This window comes from Asterias amurensis, chromosome 10, assembly GCF_032118995.1.
Source record: "Asterias amurensis chromosome 10, ASM3211899v1".
NCBI classification, from domain to species: domain Eukaryota; kingdom Metazoa; phylum Echinodermata; class Asteroidea; order Forcipulatida; family Asteriidae; genus Asterias; species Asterias amurensis.
The window spans coordinates 2824822-2841381 of record NC_092657.1 but is presented as its reverse complement, the minus strand read 5'-3'; the positions used below and the strand labels follow the sequence as shown (position 1 = coordinate 2841381).

The 16560-nt window shown below is 39.5% G+C and overlaps 1 protein-coding gene and 2 long non-coding RNA genes across 4 annotated transcripts; all 3 read left to right on the top strand.

The window, feature by feature from the left end:
• The first annotated feature begins 766 nt into the window (after positions 1-766).
• Positions 767-5134, top strand: LOC139943067 (mandelamide hydrolase-like). 2 transcript variants are annotated; one of them, XM_071939878.1, is made up of 2 exons: positions 767-879; positions 2263-5134. In XM_071939878.1, coding segments are annotated over exons 1-2 (1419 nt in total). In that variant the 5' UTR covers positions 767-878; the 3' UTR covers positions 3681-5134. The 2 variants fall into 2 exon arrangements, with proteins under 2 accessions (XP_071795979.1, XP_071795980.1); XM_071939879.1 differs by having other exon boundaries at positions 810-856.
• Positions 5135-5344: 210 nt separating this feature from the next.
• LOC139943376 (uncharacterized) lies at positions 5345-8101 on the top strand. Its single transcript, XR_011786811.1, has 4 exons — positions 5345-6101; positions 6698-6842; positions 7421-7524; positions 7977-8101. It is a non-coding gene; the product is annotated as an uncharacterized lncRNA (long non-coding RNA).
• A 1235-nt stretch (positions 8102-9336) lies between these two features.
• Positions 9337-15211, top strand: LOC139942982 (uncharacterized). The gene is made up of 3 exons (XR_011786724.1): positions 9337-10836; positions 11412-12397; positions 12793-15211. It is a non-coding gene; the product is annotated as an uncharacterized lncRNA (long non-coding RNA).
• Positions 15212-16560: the final 1349 nt, after the last annotated feature.

Sequence of the window (16560 nt, the reverse complement as noted above, 5' to 3'; positions counted from 1 at the left end):
AATTTGCTTAGCACGAAATTTCTTCCTTGATAAATACAGGATTACCAAGCAAAATTTCCATTTGTTGCAAATTACTTGTTAATGGTATCCAAGCTGCTGATGTTTGCTTATCCTGAAAATCATTTGGAAATTCGGTTGGTAATTCTTTTTTTATCAAGGCAAAAATGTCATGCTAAGCATTTTTTGTGCTTAAACAGCTCTATTAAATTGGGCCCTGGGCTAAAGGCAGATCTCGCTGGCGTTATTGACCGTCAGGATATCTTGACGTAGGCTCGAGTCCACTATCACTGGCGTAATTCACGAGCCTCGAATTGTGACGTCAGATGTTCAGGCTATTATGCGAAGTAGCTTTTATAAGTACACAAAGTGAGGGAAAACACGTGCAACACCAAGAAAACAAAAAAACCGGCAGCGAAACATCCAGCTGAAATCACGTTTACAGCTATCCACGTATGCTATCACATGCGTTCCATTCCACACGAGAAAAACTCAATGCGTAATTCCTAATCTTTGGTCAAAGATAAAGTATTCCCTGCTGAAAATAGTTATGCTATTAACTGGACTGCACGTGGTACGTTCGTGAGTCAAGGTCACCCAACCGACCGAAGCTGTACAGCTGCACTGGTGATGCAACACATGCTAATATACATAGCTATAAAGTGTTGATTCAAAGGTTATAAAGCGACCATTATTATGAGTAGGGGTAATATGGGTGTACATGTCCTGCAGCATAAACAGTATAAAGTTCGAAGATTTTGAAGTAAACCCTGTACAGGTCATCGAGAGATACATCAAATGTCCTCTCCTCGTGTGTCTGATGAATGAGGAGAATGCTGGGTTAGCATCCTGACTGAAGGTCTATGCTATAGTACCTAAGTAGTGAGTAGAAGTAGAAGATTTTTTTTTTTTTTTAGTTTTAAACAGTTCAGCATCTACATGTACTTCTATTCTATTACATGCATGCTGGCTGGATAACGGAGAGTGTGGCTTGATTCATACACGAATGGTTATTGCATGGAGGAAGTCCTGGGCCCAATTTCATAGAGCTGCTAAGCACAAAACTTTGCTTAGCATGAAATTTCTTCCTTTACAATAACATGATTTACCAACAAAATTTCCACGTGATTTTCAGGATGAGCAAACAACAACTGAATACTATCGTGGCCCCGACATTGCATACGTGTGCGCACATATTTGCGAATTGTTTCACGATATTGCATACGTGTGCGCACATGTTCGCGAATTGTTTCACGACATTGCATACGTGTGCGCACATATTCGCGAATTGTTTCACGACATTGCATACGTGTGCGCACATATTCGCGAATTGTTTTACGACATTGCATACGTGTGCGCACATATTCGCGAATTGTTTCACGACATTGCATACGTGTGCGCACATATTCGCGAATTGTTTTACGACATTGCATACGTGTGCGCACATATATGCGAATTGTTTCACGACATTGCATACGTTTGCGATATGCGATGTCCCTTCAGGGCCACCATAGAATACCGAAGGAAAATTGGATGGGGATATACTCGACGGGCCCAGGGACGCCCCATATCAAATTGAGCAGAGGATCAAAGTTCACGAGTCAACGAATGATTGTCCATTTTACTGTAAAAAGCTGTGATACTTGAATGTTTTGATTTTTTAGCATTTTGCACTGTATGCTACCATATGCTACGAGTGTTTACTTAGTGGGGTGCATGCACCACGCATAATCACAATACGATGTCGATATCGATGTCCCAGTCACGCTCCAATACTGTGAACATGAGGGGGGTTTTCTTCACATATTATTCGAAATAACCTATTCAGGTTGGTCTAGTCATTGTCAGGAGAGACTGAAGAGTGAGAGAGATGTGGGCTTATGTGGTTCAGAGGTTTCAACGTATAGAGGCAGATACTACCTCGGCTGAAGGTCGGCTGGGACTATTAAAATTATACAATACATTACAAAGGGAATTTATATACCGCTGTTTCATTTAGTTCACAGCGGTTGATGAAGCACATGACTGAAGAACAAACAAATAAATATAGAAATTAAGGAAAGGGAAACGACTAACACGAAACAAGATAAATCACTTGGGTGAAAAGATGAAATTTGACTATAGGGCCTACTAATTAACTGCACTACCGCGGAGTGAGTTCTTAATTTGTCTCAACGTTTCGACCAGCTTGCTCTAGACTCAGGCTAGCTTGCGCATCGTCAGGAGACTTTCATAGTAACAGTTATTTTGTTTCCTCCCCTGTAGTGCAAGCTCTTGTCAAGATGGCCACAGTGCATCATCTTAATATGACAGATCTTCTGGACCATTTCAAACAGGGTACTCTAACATGTGAAGCCTACACACGGGGGGCCATCAAGTGGGCCGAGGAACTAAAACACTTCAACTATTTCGTCTCAATGGATACAGACAGAATGTTGAAAGAAGCCAAGGACTCAGATGTCAGGTACAAGGCCAATACCAACCGGGCATTAGAGGGAGTCCTTATTGCCATCAAAGATAATATCGATGTTGAAGGTGAAGCGACTGGAGCTGGTACCCCAGGTTTAGCCCAGCTCAGACCCAAGACAACCGCTGAGGTTGCTAGGAGGCTCTTCGAAGCAGGAGCCATACACGCCGGTCGGACTAATATGCACGAACTAGCTCACGGTCCTCTCACAGTAAACTCACACACAGGGTCCAGTCATAACTTCTATAACTTCGATTACACTTGTGGAGGCAGCAGTGGCGGTAGCGGTGGGGCCGTTGCGGCGGGTATCGTCCCGGTGGCCCTGGGTACGGACACGGCTGGATCGGTCCGGGGGCCGGCGTCTTACAACGGCGTCTTCGGAATGCGCCCTACCGTCGGGCGATGGCCTCCGGACTTTGGTGTCAAGTCGACGCATCTGAGGGACACAGTCGGCCCTCTTGTGACAAGTGTCACGGACATCGCCATTTTGGATCACGTGATGACCGGGGAAGAGCCTCACAATGAACTGCTACCCGGTGACGTCAGGATTGGGGTAAGCAAACCGCATTTCTGGGAGGGTTTGGACGCCGAAGTGAAGGAATACGCTGAGAGATTTGTATTGACTTTAAAACAGAAAGGATTTGTGGTGGTTGTTGTCGATGAGGGAGGGATTCTTGGCGTGGATAAAATGTTCGATCAGTATAAGATTCCGAGCATGGACCATGAACTCATACCCAGGCTCAGGGAGTATCTAAGAAAAAACGGTCATGAAGTTACAGCTGAGGAACTTATCAACCAAATAGCCACGGATGACGTCAGAGCTTCATTCCAGAGGGCGCTGTTCAACCCGCCAGGTGAAGACCTTATGAACGCTGTAATGGCGGCGAGGGAGAAACTGAAATGCGAGTGGATGGCGTTTTTTGAACGCCACCAGTTAGACTGCTTGTTAATGCCCGCCAGCAAGATCCCACCTATGACTCTAATTAGCGCCTTGGAATCAAACAGCGCAGTTAAGGCGGCACGAATAAACGAAAATGCCGACTGTGCGAGTATTTTGGACAACCCGTCCATTGTCATCCCGGGGGGTTTTACCAGGGGGAGTGGGGTACCATTTGGCATGCAGATAGATGGAGTAACTGGGAATGATAGGTTATTGATTGCTGTAGCAATGACTATAGAGAAATCATTAGATCTTTCTAGTAACAGCACAGTATAGAAACAACCCACTTTTCGATATGTAAATTTTGATGGACACCCAATACACAGTGTTTGTATTTCTCAGTGTTATTTCTGTACAAAAAAATGTATAAAGCTCTGTCTTTCCAACACAAATCAGTCTTTGGCTGCACAGTTTGAGTGCAATTAATAAACAAAGACTTATAATAATATAATGTACATTAAAGGGAGAATTTGCCTTGAATCGGGCGAGATGATCTATAGAAAGTGTGTGAAACCATTTGTTATTATTGCATGCTGGTTATAGAAAGATGTTTTAAAAGTAGAATAAAATCCACACAAAACATGCCTCGAAATTGCACGGTCTTCCTTTCACCTTGCGAGCCAAATTTCATAAAGTCTGTAAGCACAATAAACTTGCTAAGCATAAAATAGTATTGCAGGGCACAGGGTCCGTTTTGTTACTGCTATAGTCCATCACTATTGTTTTGTATCAGTGTGATTGCTGATTAAATAATATAATGATTATTAATACTTATGATGATGATAGTTGAACATATGCCTTGGAATATAATGTCCGTCTGAAATGTCGTATTTGGTGAGAAATAAATAATAATAACTTCGCGTTTGGAGTTAATCGGCCAGTGAGTATTTTATTCAATTTTATTTTGGCATCGATGCAATGCAAAATTTGTAATCGTTACCCAGACGGCCGATCGATCTCAAACTTCTACAGGTTTGTCAGTTTATGTATTAGAGGTAGATTACATAAAGTGCTTTACACTGCCAACGGCGCATTCATCGAAAAAAATGTTTGTTGCAATTGTCCGGGGCAGGAAAACCTATATGTTACGTTGGACATAAAAAGTGCCACTCCCCAATAAAGTTTGTTACAAAGTTGCGACGCAAAGTAAATTTACGATGGCATAAAATACCACAAAGACAAGGTCATGCCCCAAAGGAAAGAAAACAAAATAATATATACAATTAAATGAAGAAAAAAAAAACCAAACGGCACAATTCGAAAGCAAAGACCTAGGGGTGGCTCCCCACACCTCGTGCTCTCTCAATGGGGCGGGAAACCAGTTGTAAACACGAAACAGAAAAATGTCACTCCCAAATAAAAACGGTGTAGAAAATGCGGTAAAAAGTTAAAAGAGTTGCGACTTTAAGCAATGGAAATAATACCAAACTTAAAGACAAGTTCATGCTCCCTATCCCCAAGAAGAAGAAGAAAAAAAATTTATCAATAGAATCTACGAAAAAAAAAAATCACCAGATTCAGGTGCAATTTGACGGGAAAACCTAGGGCTGGCTCCCCGAACCTCGTGCTCACAAAAAAAACATGCCAGAAAAGCACCTTGGTTCTTGCGTCTCTTCAAGGGGGCGGGAAACCCGAAGTAAGCAGACGACAGAAAAAAAATGTCACGCCCAAATGAAAACGATGTAGAAAATGCGGTAAAATTGTAAAAACAGTTGCGACGCAAACAAAAAATACGATGGAAAAAATGCCACAGGTAAAGATAAGGTCATGCCCCCCTCCCCCAAGAAAAAAAAAAGAAGTAAATTTAGTAATAAAATTTAAGATTAAAACCATCAATATGGCGCAATTCGATGGAAAAAACCTAGGAGTGGCTCCCCGAACCTCGAGGGCGGGAAACCTGTCATGCAACAGACAAAAAATGCCACTCCCAAATAAAAACCGTGTTGAATATGCGGTAAAAATGTAAAACATTAGCGGCGCAAAGTCAAAATACGACGGGAAAAAATTGCAAGACCTATAGACGAGGCCATGCTGCCCTCCCCCAAGAATTTTTTTTAATTAATAAATAATATCATAAATAAAACCCCCCAAGACTGACGGAAATAACCTAGGGGTGGCTCCCCAAACCTCATGCTTAGAAACAACGTGCCAAAAGAAATCATTCTGAGTTGTTGCTACATTCCTGCATATCGACGCCCTACTTCACTGCCTTTGTTCATGCTCCAGAAACATTGCATCAGCCATACAAGATCTTATACTCAGTAAGTTCATTCATTATATTCCTCCAATTTGGATGAAGTAGGGAAGGTTGCCTTTTTGTCAAGTCCTTCATTGTTAAGTAAATCCGGAGTTTTCTGTTTTCGAGCACTCGTTGTGGCGAATCTTTCTGGCTTGGACCTTTGTGCTATATCGAACATCATGACCGCATGTTGCAACGTTGGAATGGACCACACGTTTTCACCCAAAACTGCAGTATATTTAAGACTTATGTGCCGTTTGAACCTTCTACTATGTATGGTGAAAATCAACCAAGTTGCCTAGTTCTGACTACAGACTATAAAGCAAATTTGAAGTTCGGTGTTGAGCTTTTGAGTGGCCGAACAGAACACGTTTTATGGCCTTAAACTGCATGGCAAAAACTGGACGACCAAAGCCGAACACATCGCTCCAGCCGACGAAACCTTGTTGTAAATTGAGGTAAGGCTTGGGTCCAGGGGAGCTACAATTATTCAGCTAAAACAATCGGTGGCATTAACAAATATTTTCACCAGGGGCCAAGGTGAAAAAGAAACAATTTCAGAGGGCTATTTAATGTTTCAAACCTATCATTTTACAATTATTTATTGGAATAATAAGACAAGGCTCTGTGCGCGGTTTTTAATTTTTAATTCATAATTATTCAGCCAAAACCACCAGTGGTATACATTAAGGGCCAATGTTGCAAAGTCATAATTTAGTGGGCTATTTAATGTATCAAACCATTTATTTGTGCATGTCTGTTCATTTTAAGGGAAGATGACACGAGGGCTCTGAGCACGGGGGCGTAACATGTTTTAATTGTAGAGCTGCTAAGCACAAAAATTTGCTTAGCATGAAATTTTTGTCCTTTATGAAAACAGAATCACCAGTCACATTTATCCGGAGGTAGTTGGTACGAGTCCCACTCTAGTCAATTCTTTGTTCAATCCCAGAATTATTTTTAAACTTACTGAGTCAGTTTCCCTTGTGGTTTATAATGAAAATCTTCTTAACTGTATAATTGATGTTTATTTTATTTCTTGTTTTTTCTCCAGTCAGAGATGGGGAGCGACCTAGGCAACTAAAATTTGTACCTACAAAACATCAGAATAATGGGATGATGAGTGACATAGTAGACAGCTGTAACTTGGACTGAGACGGGATCGACTTGGTGATCAGCAGCGGACTCTCTTTCACGAGGTAACTTTCCCCAAGCCATCAGATAATCAGGAGACATAACATTTTAAATGGTTGACTTTTTTTCGCTTGGTGGCAGCAAGCACACTTACCTGTTAAAATCCATTGTTCTTGGTATTGTGTGCATGCTCAGAACTATTTTTAAAACAATGGAGCTGTACCTGGTAAGTCTGCTGCCACCTAGCGTTCCAAAGTCTCCCATTGCAGGCGCTAAGATTTGGATCTTTATCCCACTCTCCACCACTAATTCCAGCTCTAAGTGTCATTTCTATTCAAATTCAAAATTTCTATTCAAATTCAATTCATTTTCATACTGAATACAATGCCAAACAGTACAAAGCCAAAGTATTAATAACAAAGAAGTAGAACCAATAGGGAAGCATATTTCACAAAAGCAGATAACTGTGTTATAAGTTTGGAGGCATCATCTAGAAGCCCATGCTTGTGGAAAGATGCCTAATGGGCAGACAAACACCATAAGCAAAAACAAGATAGACAGGTAGAAAGAACAAAGACAGAAGTTATGAATATAACAGTGGTGATATAATTAATAACAACAGTAATATTTGTTTATTGTCCAGCCAAACTTCAAGATACCTTGATGGGACTGACATCAGATGGCAGTTGAAGATCTATGGATATGTGGATATCTGGTCGTCCATTGAAAGTCGTCAAATGGACAAAGGTAAATACAACTTTGCAGTATATCTGAGCTCCACTTTTTTAATGGGTTGTGATATCTTTTGTAGATCCAATCTAGGCCATGACATGATTCACTACTCACTGTGAATGAAGATGGATGTGATATAATTTACCTGTAGAAGTTTCAGCTTCATTATTTTTTTTTTTAAGAAAAAATATTGTAAATTGCAGAGGAATGTTTTCATCAGAGCTGCATAAATAATGTTTGTCTCACCAAGTCAAAAATTATTTGTTATTGTTTTACTAATTTCTCGAAACCTAAAGCACCTCGCCGAGTAACATTTGAAGGGAAGCTTTGTAATTAGTGTGTCGCCATTTCTGTCTTTTTCTGTCGTGCATGAGCACACAAACCTTTTGATGTCTGCTTTTGAGATTCGTCGCTTTGATTTGGTCGACTTTATTTCATTTTTCCCCTTTTTTTGATATTTGTTTTAGAGTTGACCAGATGCCTGTTGTCTATGGAATGTGATGTGGACGTACAACGGAGTTTCACCAATGGACTAAGGTAAGGAGAACTTTGCTGTTCATCCGGCCTCCACTTTCCAAGTTTGCTTTCGCGATTCACTTTTTTGATAAGTTTGAATTTATCTCAATTTTGATCTAAACTATCATTGAAAAACTGATGGTCAAAATTTTAACAATACAATCCTGTTAAAAAGAACAAAACAAAATTTGATTATTGAAAGATTGAGTGCTATTTGTGGAGGTCGGATAACGCGAGTTGACCTAAAAGGCGCAGGGTCTGCAAGAGTGTGAAGTCTGCGAACGGTAAGAGGAGATCTAACCCGTTCTCTTGCAGAGTCCCACCCCACTGTACTGCCCCCGCCCCCAATGTTCTGCGACCTTGTTGACGTTGTCCTTGCTTGCATTAGTTTCCGAGATGAACTCATGGCATCTTCTTTTTCTGGCATATTTCTTGAGATGCATATTGGTCGAAGCCAATGATGCTTTATTTCTAAATAGGAGACTGGTCTTACTGGAAATTTCTGGCTAGGTTGGTACTTCACATCGTCAGTTGTCATGATCATTCAATAATTGTCGTAATTTTATATTTCTAAGAGCATAATGTTCACAGAAGAAGAATAAACAAAATGTTACTGTGTCCAGTAATTTAACTTCATTCAGTAATTTAAAACTTTAAATTGGTGTCAATACTGTCTAATGACCATTCATTTGATGATTAATGTTTGGTTTGGGGGAGTGATAAATAAATAATTTAGACCTATTAAATTAATATTTACATTTCCCCAATATCAGCATTACGTTAATTTTGAATAATAGACATTTTCAACCGAGGTAGAAATACACCAGGTCTTTGAAAACTAAAAAAATAATTACACAAAGAAACAATATAGCTTTGATCATTTTGATCAAAAATCAAATAAAATGAATCTTTTTATTTCTTTGTTTCTTTATTTATTTATTTGTTTTTTAATGGGGGGCACACATTAAACAAGCATAGATTATAGCTGCTACAAAAAAAAATAATAAACACTTCTATATTTAAGGCTTTAAAGCGGCAATTAGAGCACAGCTTCCCTAATCAACATATTTGAGAGCGCTGCGAAAAAATCTATCGTCGGAAAAAGAAAAATCAAGAAGGAGATGATAAGAAAAGAAGAAAAAAATGGAGAAGACCAGAGAAGACCATGGGGAGAGAAGAGAAGAAAGAGAGCAGCTCATCCACAGAGAAGACATCTGGGGTCGATTTCACAAAGCAATAAAATCCATTGTAAGACAAATTGTCAGTATCACCATAGTGGTTTGTATTGTGACATCACATTTTACTAATCTTGGCTCTTTGTGAAGTCGTCCCCCAGGTGCCTAGGTAAGTACAGGTGGTAAGACAGAAAGGCCTAGAGTATTTAGCTAAGCCTAGAGAGTATAAAGACTAACCCCCTTACTCCCCACAGCAGGTTTGACTGGCATGGGTAAATGTATAAGCTGTGACTGGCATGTCCTTTAGTCTTGATTCAAGATGCTCAATTTCTCTAATTGTGAGTTGATACAATGCATGTACCTTCACATTATAAGGGCAGTGAAAACAAGTCCTTAAAAAATCACCCAAAAATATAATGCCTTGAACCAAGACTAAGAACTCTGCCGTCATCAGCAAATGCCGCACTTGACTGGATGATGAAGACTCTCCCTTTGATGTCCATGATGAATGACTGGAGCCAAGTGAGGTCGATGTTTGCAGAAATGGTTAAGTATAACAGGTTAAGTATAGTCAGGTAAAAGTGCCTGGGTAAAGGTGAAAGGTCAAGGTGAAAGGTCAATAACCCATTTTCTTTGCATCTTCCCTCCACAGCTCTAATCGCTTTTCTTGCAGGTTCTACTCTCTTAATGTAAAAGAGTGAAAATGTCACGAGTGGTGTCAGTTTCGCTCTTTTAAGAGTGAAAATCAACCTGTATCACTCTTTTTGAGTGAAATTGGAACAAACTTCACTCTAAATCGAGTTAAATGAACCTGTCTTTCACTCTAAAAAAGAGTTGTCCGCCATATGGCTCTTTGCAAGAGTGGTATGGCGGACAAAACAAGTGGTTTTTACTCTTTAACAGTAAGAGAGTATTCCCTTTTGTTGCAACTTTAAATAACAGCCTCTATTTTTGTCTTTTGTCCACAGAGTTTCCCTGAAGTAGATGTTCTGGCAGGCGTTTGTAAGTTGAAGTGTAGAAATTGAGCAGTACCCGTCTTTCACTTTAAAAAGAGTTGTTCTCCATATGGCTCTTTGCAAGAGTGGTATGAAGTGTTTTTTCACTCATTTACACTAAGAGGGTAATTCCTTTTGTTGCAGCCCAAATAACAGCCTCTATTTTTGTCTTTTGTCCACAGAGTTTCCCTGAAGTAGATGTTCTGGCAGGTGTTTTGTAAGTGCAGAAATTGAACAGAAGACACTATCTGAAACCTCCATTATGTCTCTAATTTGAGGTCACAATAAGGTCACTGTAGATGACGTAAGCCTTTCTGAGGTTTGGCAGACACTTATGGGTGCACTGTTTGGTTTGGGTGTATACAGACAAATTTACCCAAACCTAATAGTATCACTTGAGTGCGTGTCCACCACATCTCAAAATGGCTTGTGGTTTTGGTAAAGTATTTGAGGTGTCTCAGGTAATGTATTTGGAGAACTGACTTTGGCCAATTGATGTGATCACAAAATGCTAATCTTTTTAGTTGTAAGTTTTCGTTCCAAAATGCAGATGGCGTCAGATTGAAGATGATGAACATGTGCTGAATCTCAGCTGAGGTGATGGCTATACTTGCAGGGACTGGGGTCTTGCAAAGGATGTGGTAATGTATCTGGTTGGAAGTGAGTTGCTGATGAAGAAGCTATCTTCTAAACTGGACAACATCTTGAACAAGAAGTTTGGAGGATCGTGAACAAATCTAAACAATAGTTTTTCGATAACTCATGCATAAGAACATCTGCAACAAATCTCTTAATAAGTAACCAGCAATTAAAACCCTAGTATTTTGAGAATCTACAGCAGCAAGCATTTGTTTGTACAAAACAAACAAATTAAATCCATCCTGACACCACTCACAGTCACTTCTTCTTGCAATCATAAAGATATGTAAATTCATAGAGAACAGCAATTATTATTAAAGTGATCTCATGAGAACTCAAATCGTTCCATAAAACTGAGGATTTGGTCAGAACATCCATTTCCATCCACTTTTTTGGTTGATTGATATTTACAGCCCAAAATAATTCATTAGTTAAAAAGCTTCTTAATCCCAAATGGATGTTCGGAAAAAAATCTTCAGTTCTATGGAAACATGTCAGTTCACATGAGTTCTTTTTGGTAATATTTTGCTTTTAGAGATGGATTTGTCTGTGTCTAATAATCTTTCTCTCATTTCAGCAATTTACCTGTTGAGTGGTGACTACAACCGAACCTGTTTGGATGAGCATGGAATGAGTGATACAGTGACTACAACCGAACTGTGAACATTGTTGGAGGGTACAGGGAGTAGTTGTAACTATACAACAAAACTATGAACAATATTGGAGGGCAACACAGGGACTGGTGACTACAGCTGAACCATAAACAATATTGGAGGGCAATAGATAGTGGTGGCTACAACTGAACTGTGAACATTGTTGGAGGGTACAGGGAGTGGCGACTACAACTGAACTATGAACATTGTTGAAGGATAAAGGGTGTGGTGACTAATATTGGAGGGCAACAGAGAGTGGTGACTACAACCGAACCATGAACATTGTTGGAGGGTATAGGGAGTGGCGACTACAACTAAACTATGAACATTGTTGAAGGATAAAGGGTGTGGTGACTAATATTGGAGGGCAACAGAGAGTGGTGACTACAACCGAACCATGAACATTGTTGGAGGGTATAGGGAGTGGCGACTACAACTAAACTATGAACATTGTTGAAGGATAAAGGGTGTGGTGACCAATATTGGAGGGCAACAGAGAGTGGTGACTACAACCGAACCATGAACATTGTTGGAGGGTACAGGGAGTGGCAACTACAACTAAACTATGAACATTGTTGAAGGATAAAGGGTGTGGTGACTAATATTGGAGGGCAACAGAGAGTGGTGACTACAACCGAACCTTGAACATTGTTGGAGGGTACAGGGAGTGGCAACTACAACTAAACTATGAACATTGTTGAAGGATAAAGGGAGTGGTGACCAATATTGGAGGGCAAACAATATTGGAGGGCAACAGAGAGTGGTGACTACAACTGAACTATGAACATTTATGAAGGATAAGGGGAGTGGTGACCAATAATGGAGGGCAACAATGGAGAGTGGTGACTGCAAGTGTACCTATTTTGATGAACATCATTGGAGGAGTGTGCAACCAACAACAGACCACCTGGTAAGTTTAAACAACAACCCATTGCAAAGCTATTCTTTGAGGAGACAATTCATCAAACAAATTTGGTGGAGAAGTTCATGTTGTAGAACAGAAGCACCATTGAAAGTTTAAAAAACATCGATTTGAAACAATACATCAACTCGCATCCTGTGGTTTGCAAAAAAACATACCAATCTGGTGGAAAACTAGACTTGAAGTCAAGAAAATTATTTCGAAGAGAAACATGGAAATGAGAACAAAACTGGGGGGTGCATGATGTGTCTGCATTCTGAGTTGTTGAATGGAGCTGGAGGAGTTTACTTTCCCATGTAGCAATTAGACTTAACTTTTCCTCAGAACAACTAATTATTTTTTGATTATCCAAATTAATCTTTGAATATTCTTTATTCTCACAGGAGATGGGACGCTGGAGATGACATGTACTTGATTCATGAGGCTTATCAAACCTTCTTGGACTCTGTGCCATCTGCTGAAACAGACTGCATCAAGTCTAGCCAGAAGACTATCTGCTTCAAGTTCAACTGTTAAAGGGACATTGGGATTTTGAAGGTATACCTGATATTGAACTATTATACTACTAGCCCAAGAAGGACTGAGTCATGGTTATTAGCCATTGACTCTACGCTACAAGCTCAACCGTCTAAGTGACGGCGCGACGGGGAGGCTCATGAATGCTTTTTGGACTGTGTTCCACCAGCTGAAGGACTGCATCAAGTCTAGCCAGAAGACTCTCTGCTTCAAGTTCAACTATTAAAGGGACATTGGGATTTTGAAGGTATACCTGATATTGAACTATTATACTACTAGTCCTAGAAGGACTGAATCATGTTTATTAGCCAATTGACTCTACGCTACAAGCTCAACCGTCTAAGTGACGGCGTGATGTCGAGGCTCATCAATGCTTTTTGGACTGCCACTAGCTGAAGGACTGCATCAAGTCTAACCAGAAGACTCTCTGCTTCAAGTTCAACTGTTAAAAGGACATTGGGATTCTGAAGGTATAGCTGATATTTAACTATTATACCACTAGCCCAAGAAGGACCGAGTCATGGTTATTAGTCAATTGACTCTACGCTACATGCTCAATCGTCTAAGTGACGGCGCGATGTCGAGGCTCATCAATGCTTTTTGGACTATGTTCCACTAGCTGAAGGACTGCTCCAAGTTCAACGGTCTATGGGAAGTCTGGATGCTAATGCTATTATTTTAAACTAGCTAACTGAAAAGAGTGTTAAGTCTAGCAAAGTGACTCTATGCTACATGTTCAACCGTTCAAGTGACGGCGGGATAACCAATGCTTTTTGGTCTGTGTGCTACCAGTTGAAGGACTGCTCTCCGCTCCAAGGTAAACTGTTCAAGACACCTGTATTGATGCCCAGCTGTCTTACAGGTGCCGCAGACAGTTTTTGGCATTGTGAACTGTGACGTCACGCCATCAGAACTATTTCGGATAGAGACTTTGAATATATTTATTGGTCTCACAATAGACCTTATGCATTATGACATCATGTAAGTTTGGTGCCCTCACCTAGTTGCCCTCACTTAGGTGCCCTCACCTAGAGGTAAAAATGGTTCTGCTCATTGGCCAGTTCTGTGCGCCTTGCGTACGATGTGCACTTTCAGTTGTTTCATCATAAGTAACCTCAACAAGATGGCAGTGGGATGACATTAATGCATAAGGTCCATATAGGCTTCACATCATCAGAACTAATTCGGATACAGACTTTAAGTAAATTTATTGGCTTCTCAATAGACCTCTTGCATTATGACGTCATTTGAGTTTGGCGCCCTCACCTAGAGGTAAAAACGTCACTGCTCATTGGCCAGTTCTGTGTGCCTTACATACAAGTCTGTGCCTTTCTATTGTTTATCATTGTGTACCTCAAACATGGCGGTTGGATGACGTCAATGCATAAGGTATAGGTTTTTGTTGAATCTATCAAAATCCAATACCATTGTCAGTGAAGTGATCTGTGCTTACATCACTTTATTTGTTGAAAATTGGCATGCTTTTGCCTCATGCCCAGTTTGGTTGGTTTATAATAGAATGTTCAAATTCAAAATTATTTCATTACAAATAACAACCCACCCTCGTCACCAACAACTCTTTAGCCCGCGAAGTAAATGATAATGGAAAAGGGTCATAAAAAAACATTAATTTTGTCCAGTAGCCCTCAACAAATGTTTTAGTTAAAATTATGAGACTTAATTGTTGTATTTGTGTTTTTAGAGTTGACTATTTACGAAACTTGTTATTATAAGTGTGATTAAACAAATTAATGTTTTACTACCCTAATTTCTGTTATGAGCATTCATAGCAATACAATTATTATGCCTTGCATAGACTTAACGTAAAGCTTACTTGTAGCATCTGCTGTCTCGTCAGAAACATTTTGTGCATAACATTAATTTCTACAAATATTTTGTAAACTTTTTGATACCAATGATTGTTAAAGGGAAGGTACACGTTTGGTAATTACTCAAAACAAATATTATTAACCTAACAACTGACTTGGTAACGAGCATTGTGGAGCTGTTGGTAGTATAAAACATTGCGGGAAATGACTCCCTCTGAAGTAACATAGCTTTTGAGAAATAGGTATTTTCTCACTAAAATAATAAAAGACTTCTAGCTAGAAGTCTTTTATTCCTATCTGAAAGCACACAAATTCGTCCAACAAGGGTGTTTTTTCTTTCATCATTTTCTTGCAACTTCGATGACCGATTGAGCCGAATTTTCACAGGCTTCTTATTTTATGGTTATGATGGGATACACTAAGTTAGAACACTGGTGATCTTTGACAATTACCAAACATGTACAGTGCCTTTAAAAATGTTATGCATAAAATGTTTTTGCTATTACTTTTTTAGCTCAAACTTCCAAAGAGTATTGTATTTGATAACTTTGATAACTAAACAATATTTGTTTTCAATTGAAATGTGTAGTAGTCTGACAATAAATACGTGGAGAAAGAAACTGATGTCTGCCAACTTATTTATTTTAACTAAAATATTTGTAGACCTGAAATTATCTACAAGTTAATTAAGAAATGTTTACGTTTGGTACTACTTTTAAACTTAACTGGCAATAAAAAGATTGATTTGTTAGAAAGCTGTTGACAAATTTAAAACATTCTGTGAACCATTCACTCTGAGTTTATGTGGTGAAAATAAGTTTTTCACACCCAAAAGTTTAAAATGAGAACCATTACTGACAGTAGCCTCTCTCAGATTGTGGCAACAAAAGCTTGCTCTGTAAAGTACAGCGGCTGTTTTAAAGTTGTATCTAGTTTTCCATCCCCAAAAGTTTAAAACGAGGAGTATTGCTGACAGTAACCTCTCAAATTGTGGCAACAAAAGCTTGCTTGGTTGACAGCACCTGTTGAAAGTTTAAAACATTTTTTGGGGAAACATATTCACTTTGAATTTGTGTGGTTATTGAGGGATATAAGTTTTTCATCCTCAAAAATTTGAATCTCAGATGCAATACTGACAGTATCGTCTCTCAGATTATGGAACCAAAAAACTTGCTTTGTTAGAAGTACAACAGTTGTTGAAAGTTTAAAACAATTTTTTTGGAAAAATTTTTCACTTTGAATTTATGTGGTTATGGAAAGATCCCTTGCATCCCTTAAAGTTTGAATCTGAGAAGCGTTACTGGCGTCTCTCAGATTATGGCAATACAAACTTGCTTTGTTTATGTTTGGTACTACTCTTGACACAAACCTGTGGTGAAAAGTAGGCTACAGCAGCTGTTGAAAGTTTGAAACATTGTTGGAACCATTTAACTTTGAATTTATGCGGTTATGGAAAGATTAGGCCCACATTATTTTAAGTTTTTCTATTTCATCCCCCAAAATTTAAACTCTCAGATGTGGCAATGAAAACTTGTTTTGTGCATGAAAAAATGGAGGGGAAGCCTACATACTTTCGGGATGAGAAGCAGGAAATTAAGTTGAAAAATCCACAGGAAAACAACTTCCAATTTGGTTGTCATACTAAAAAAGCTTAATAAAGCTGACAACCGTAGGCCTATAGCACTGGTCAGCCTGTACCCGCCTCCTCCCCCACTTTGACTTTTAACGCGTGTTCAACCATGGAGCTGGAATTCAAGAAAGAGCCGTCGGTCATCCGTCGAGTTGTCTTATCTTTACCCCTTGAGG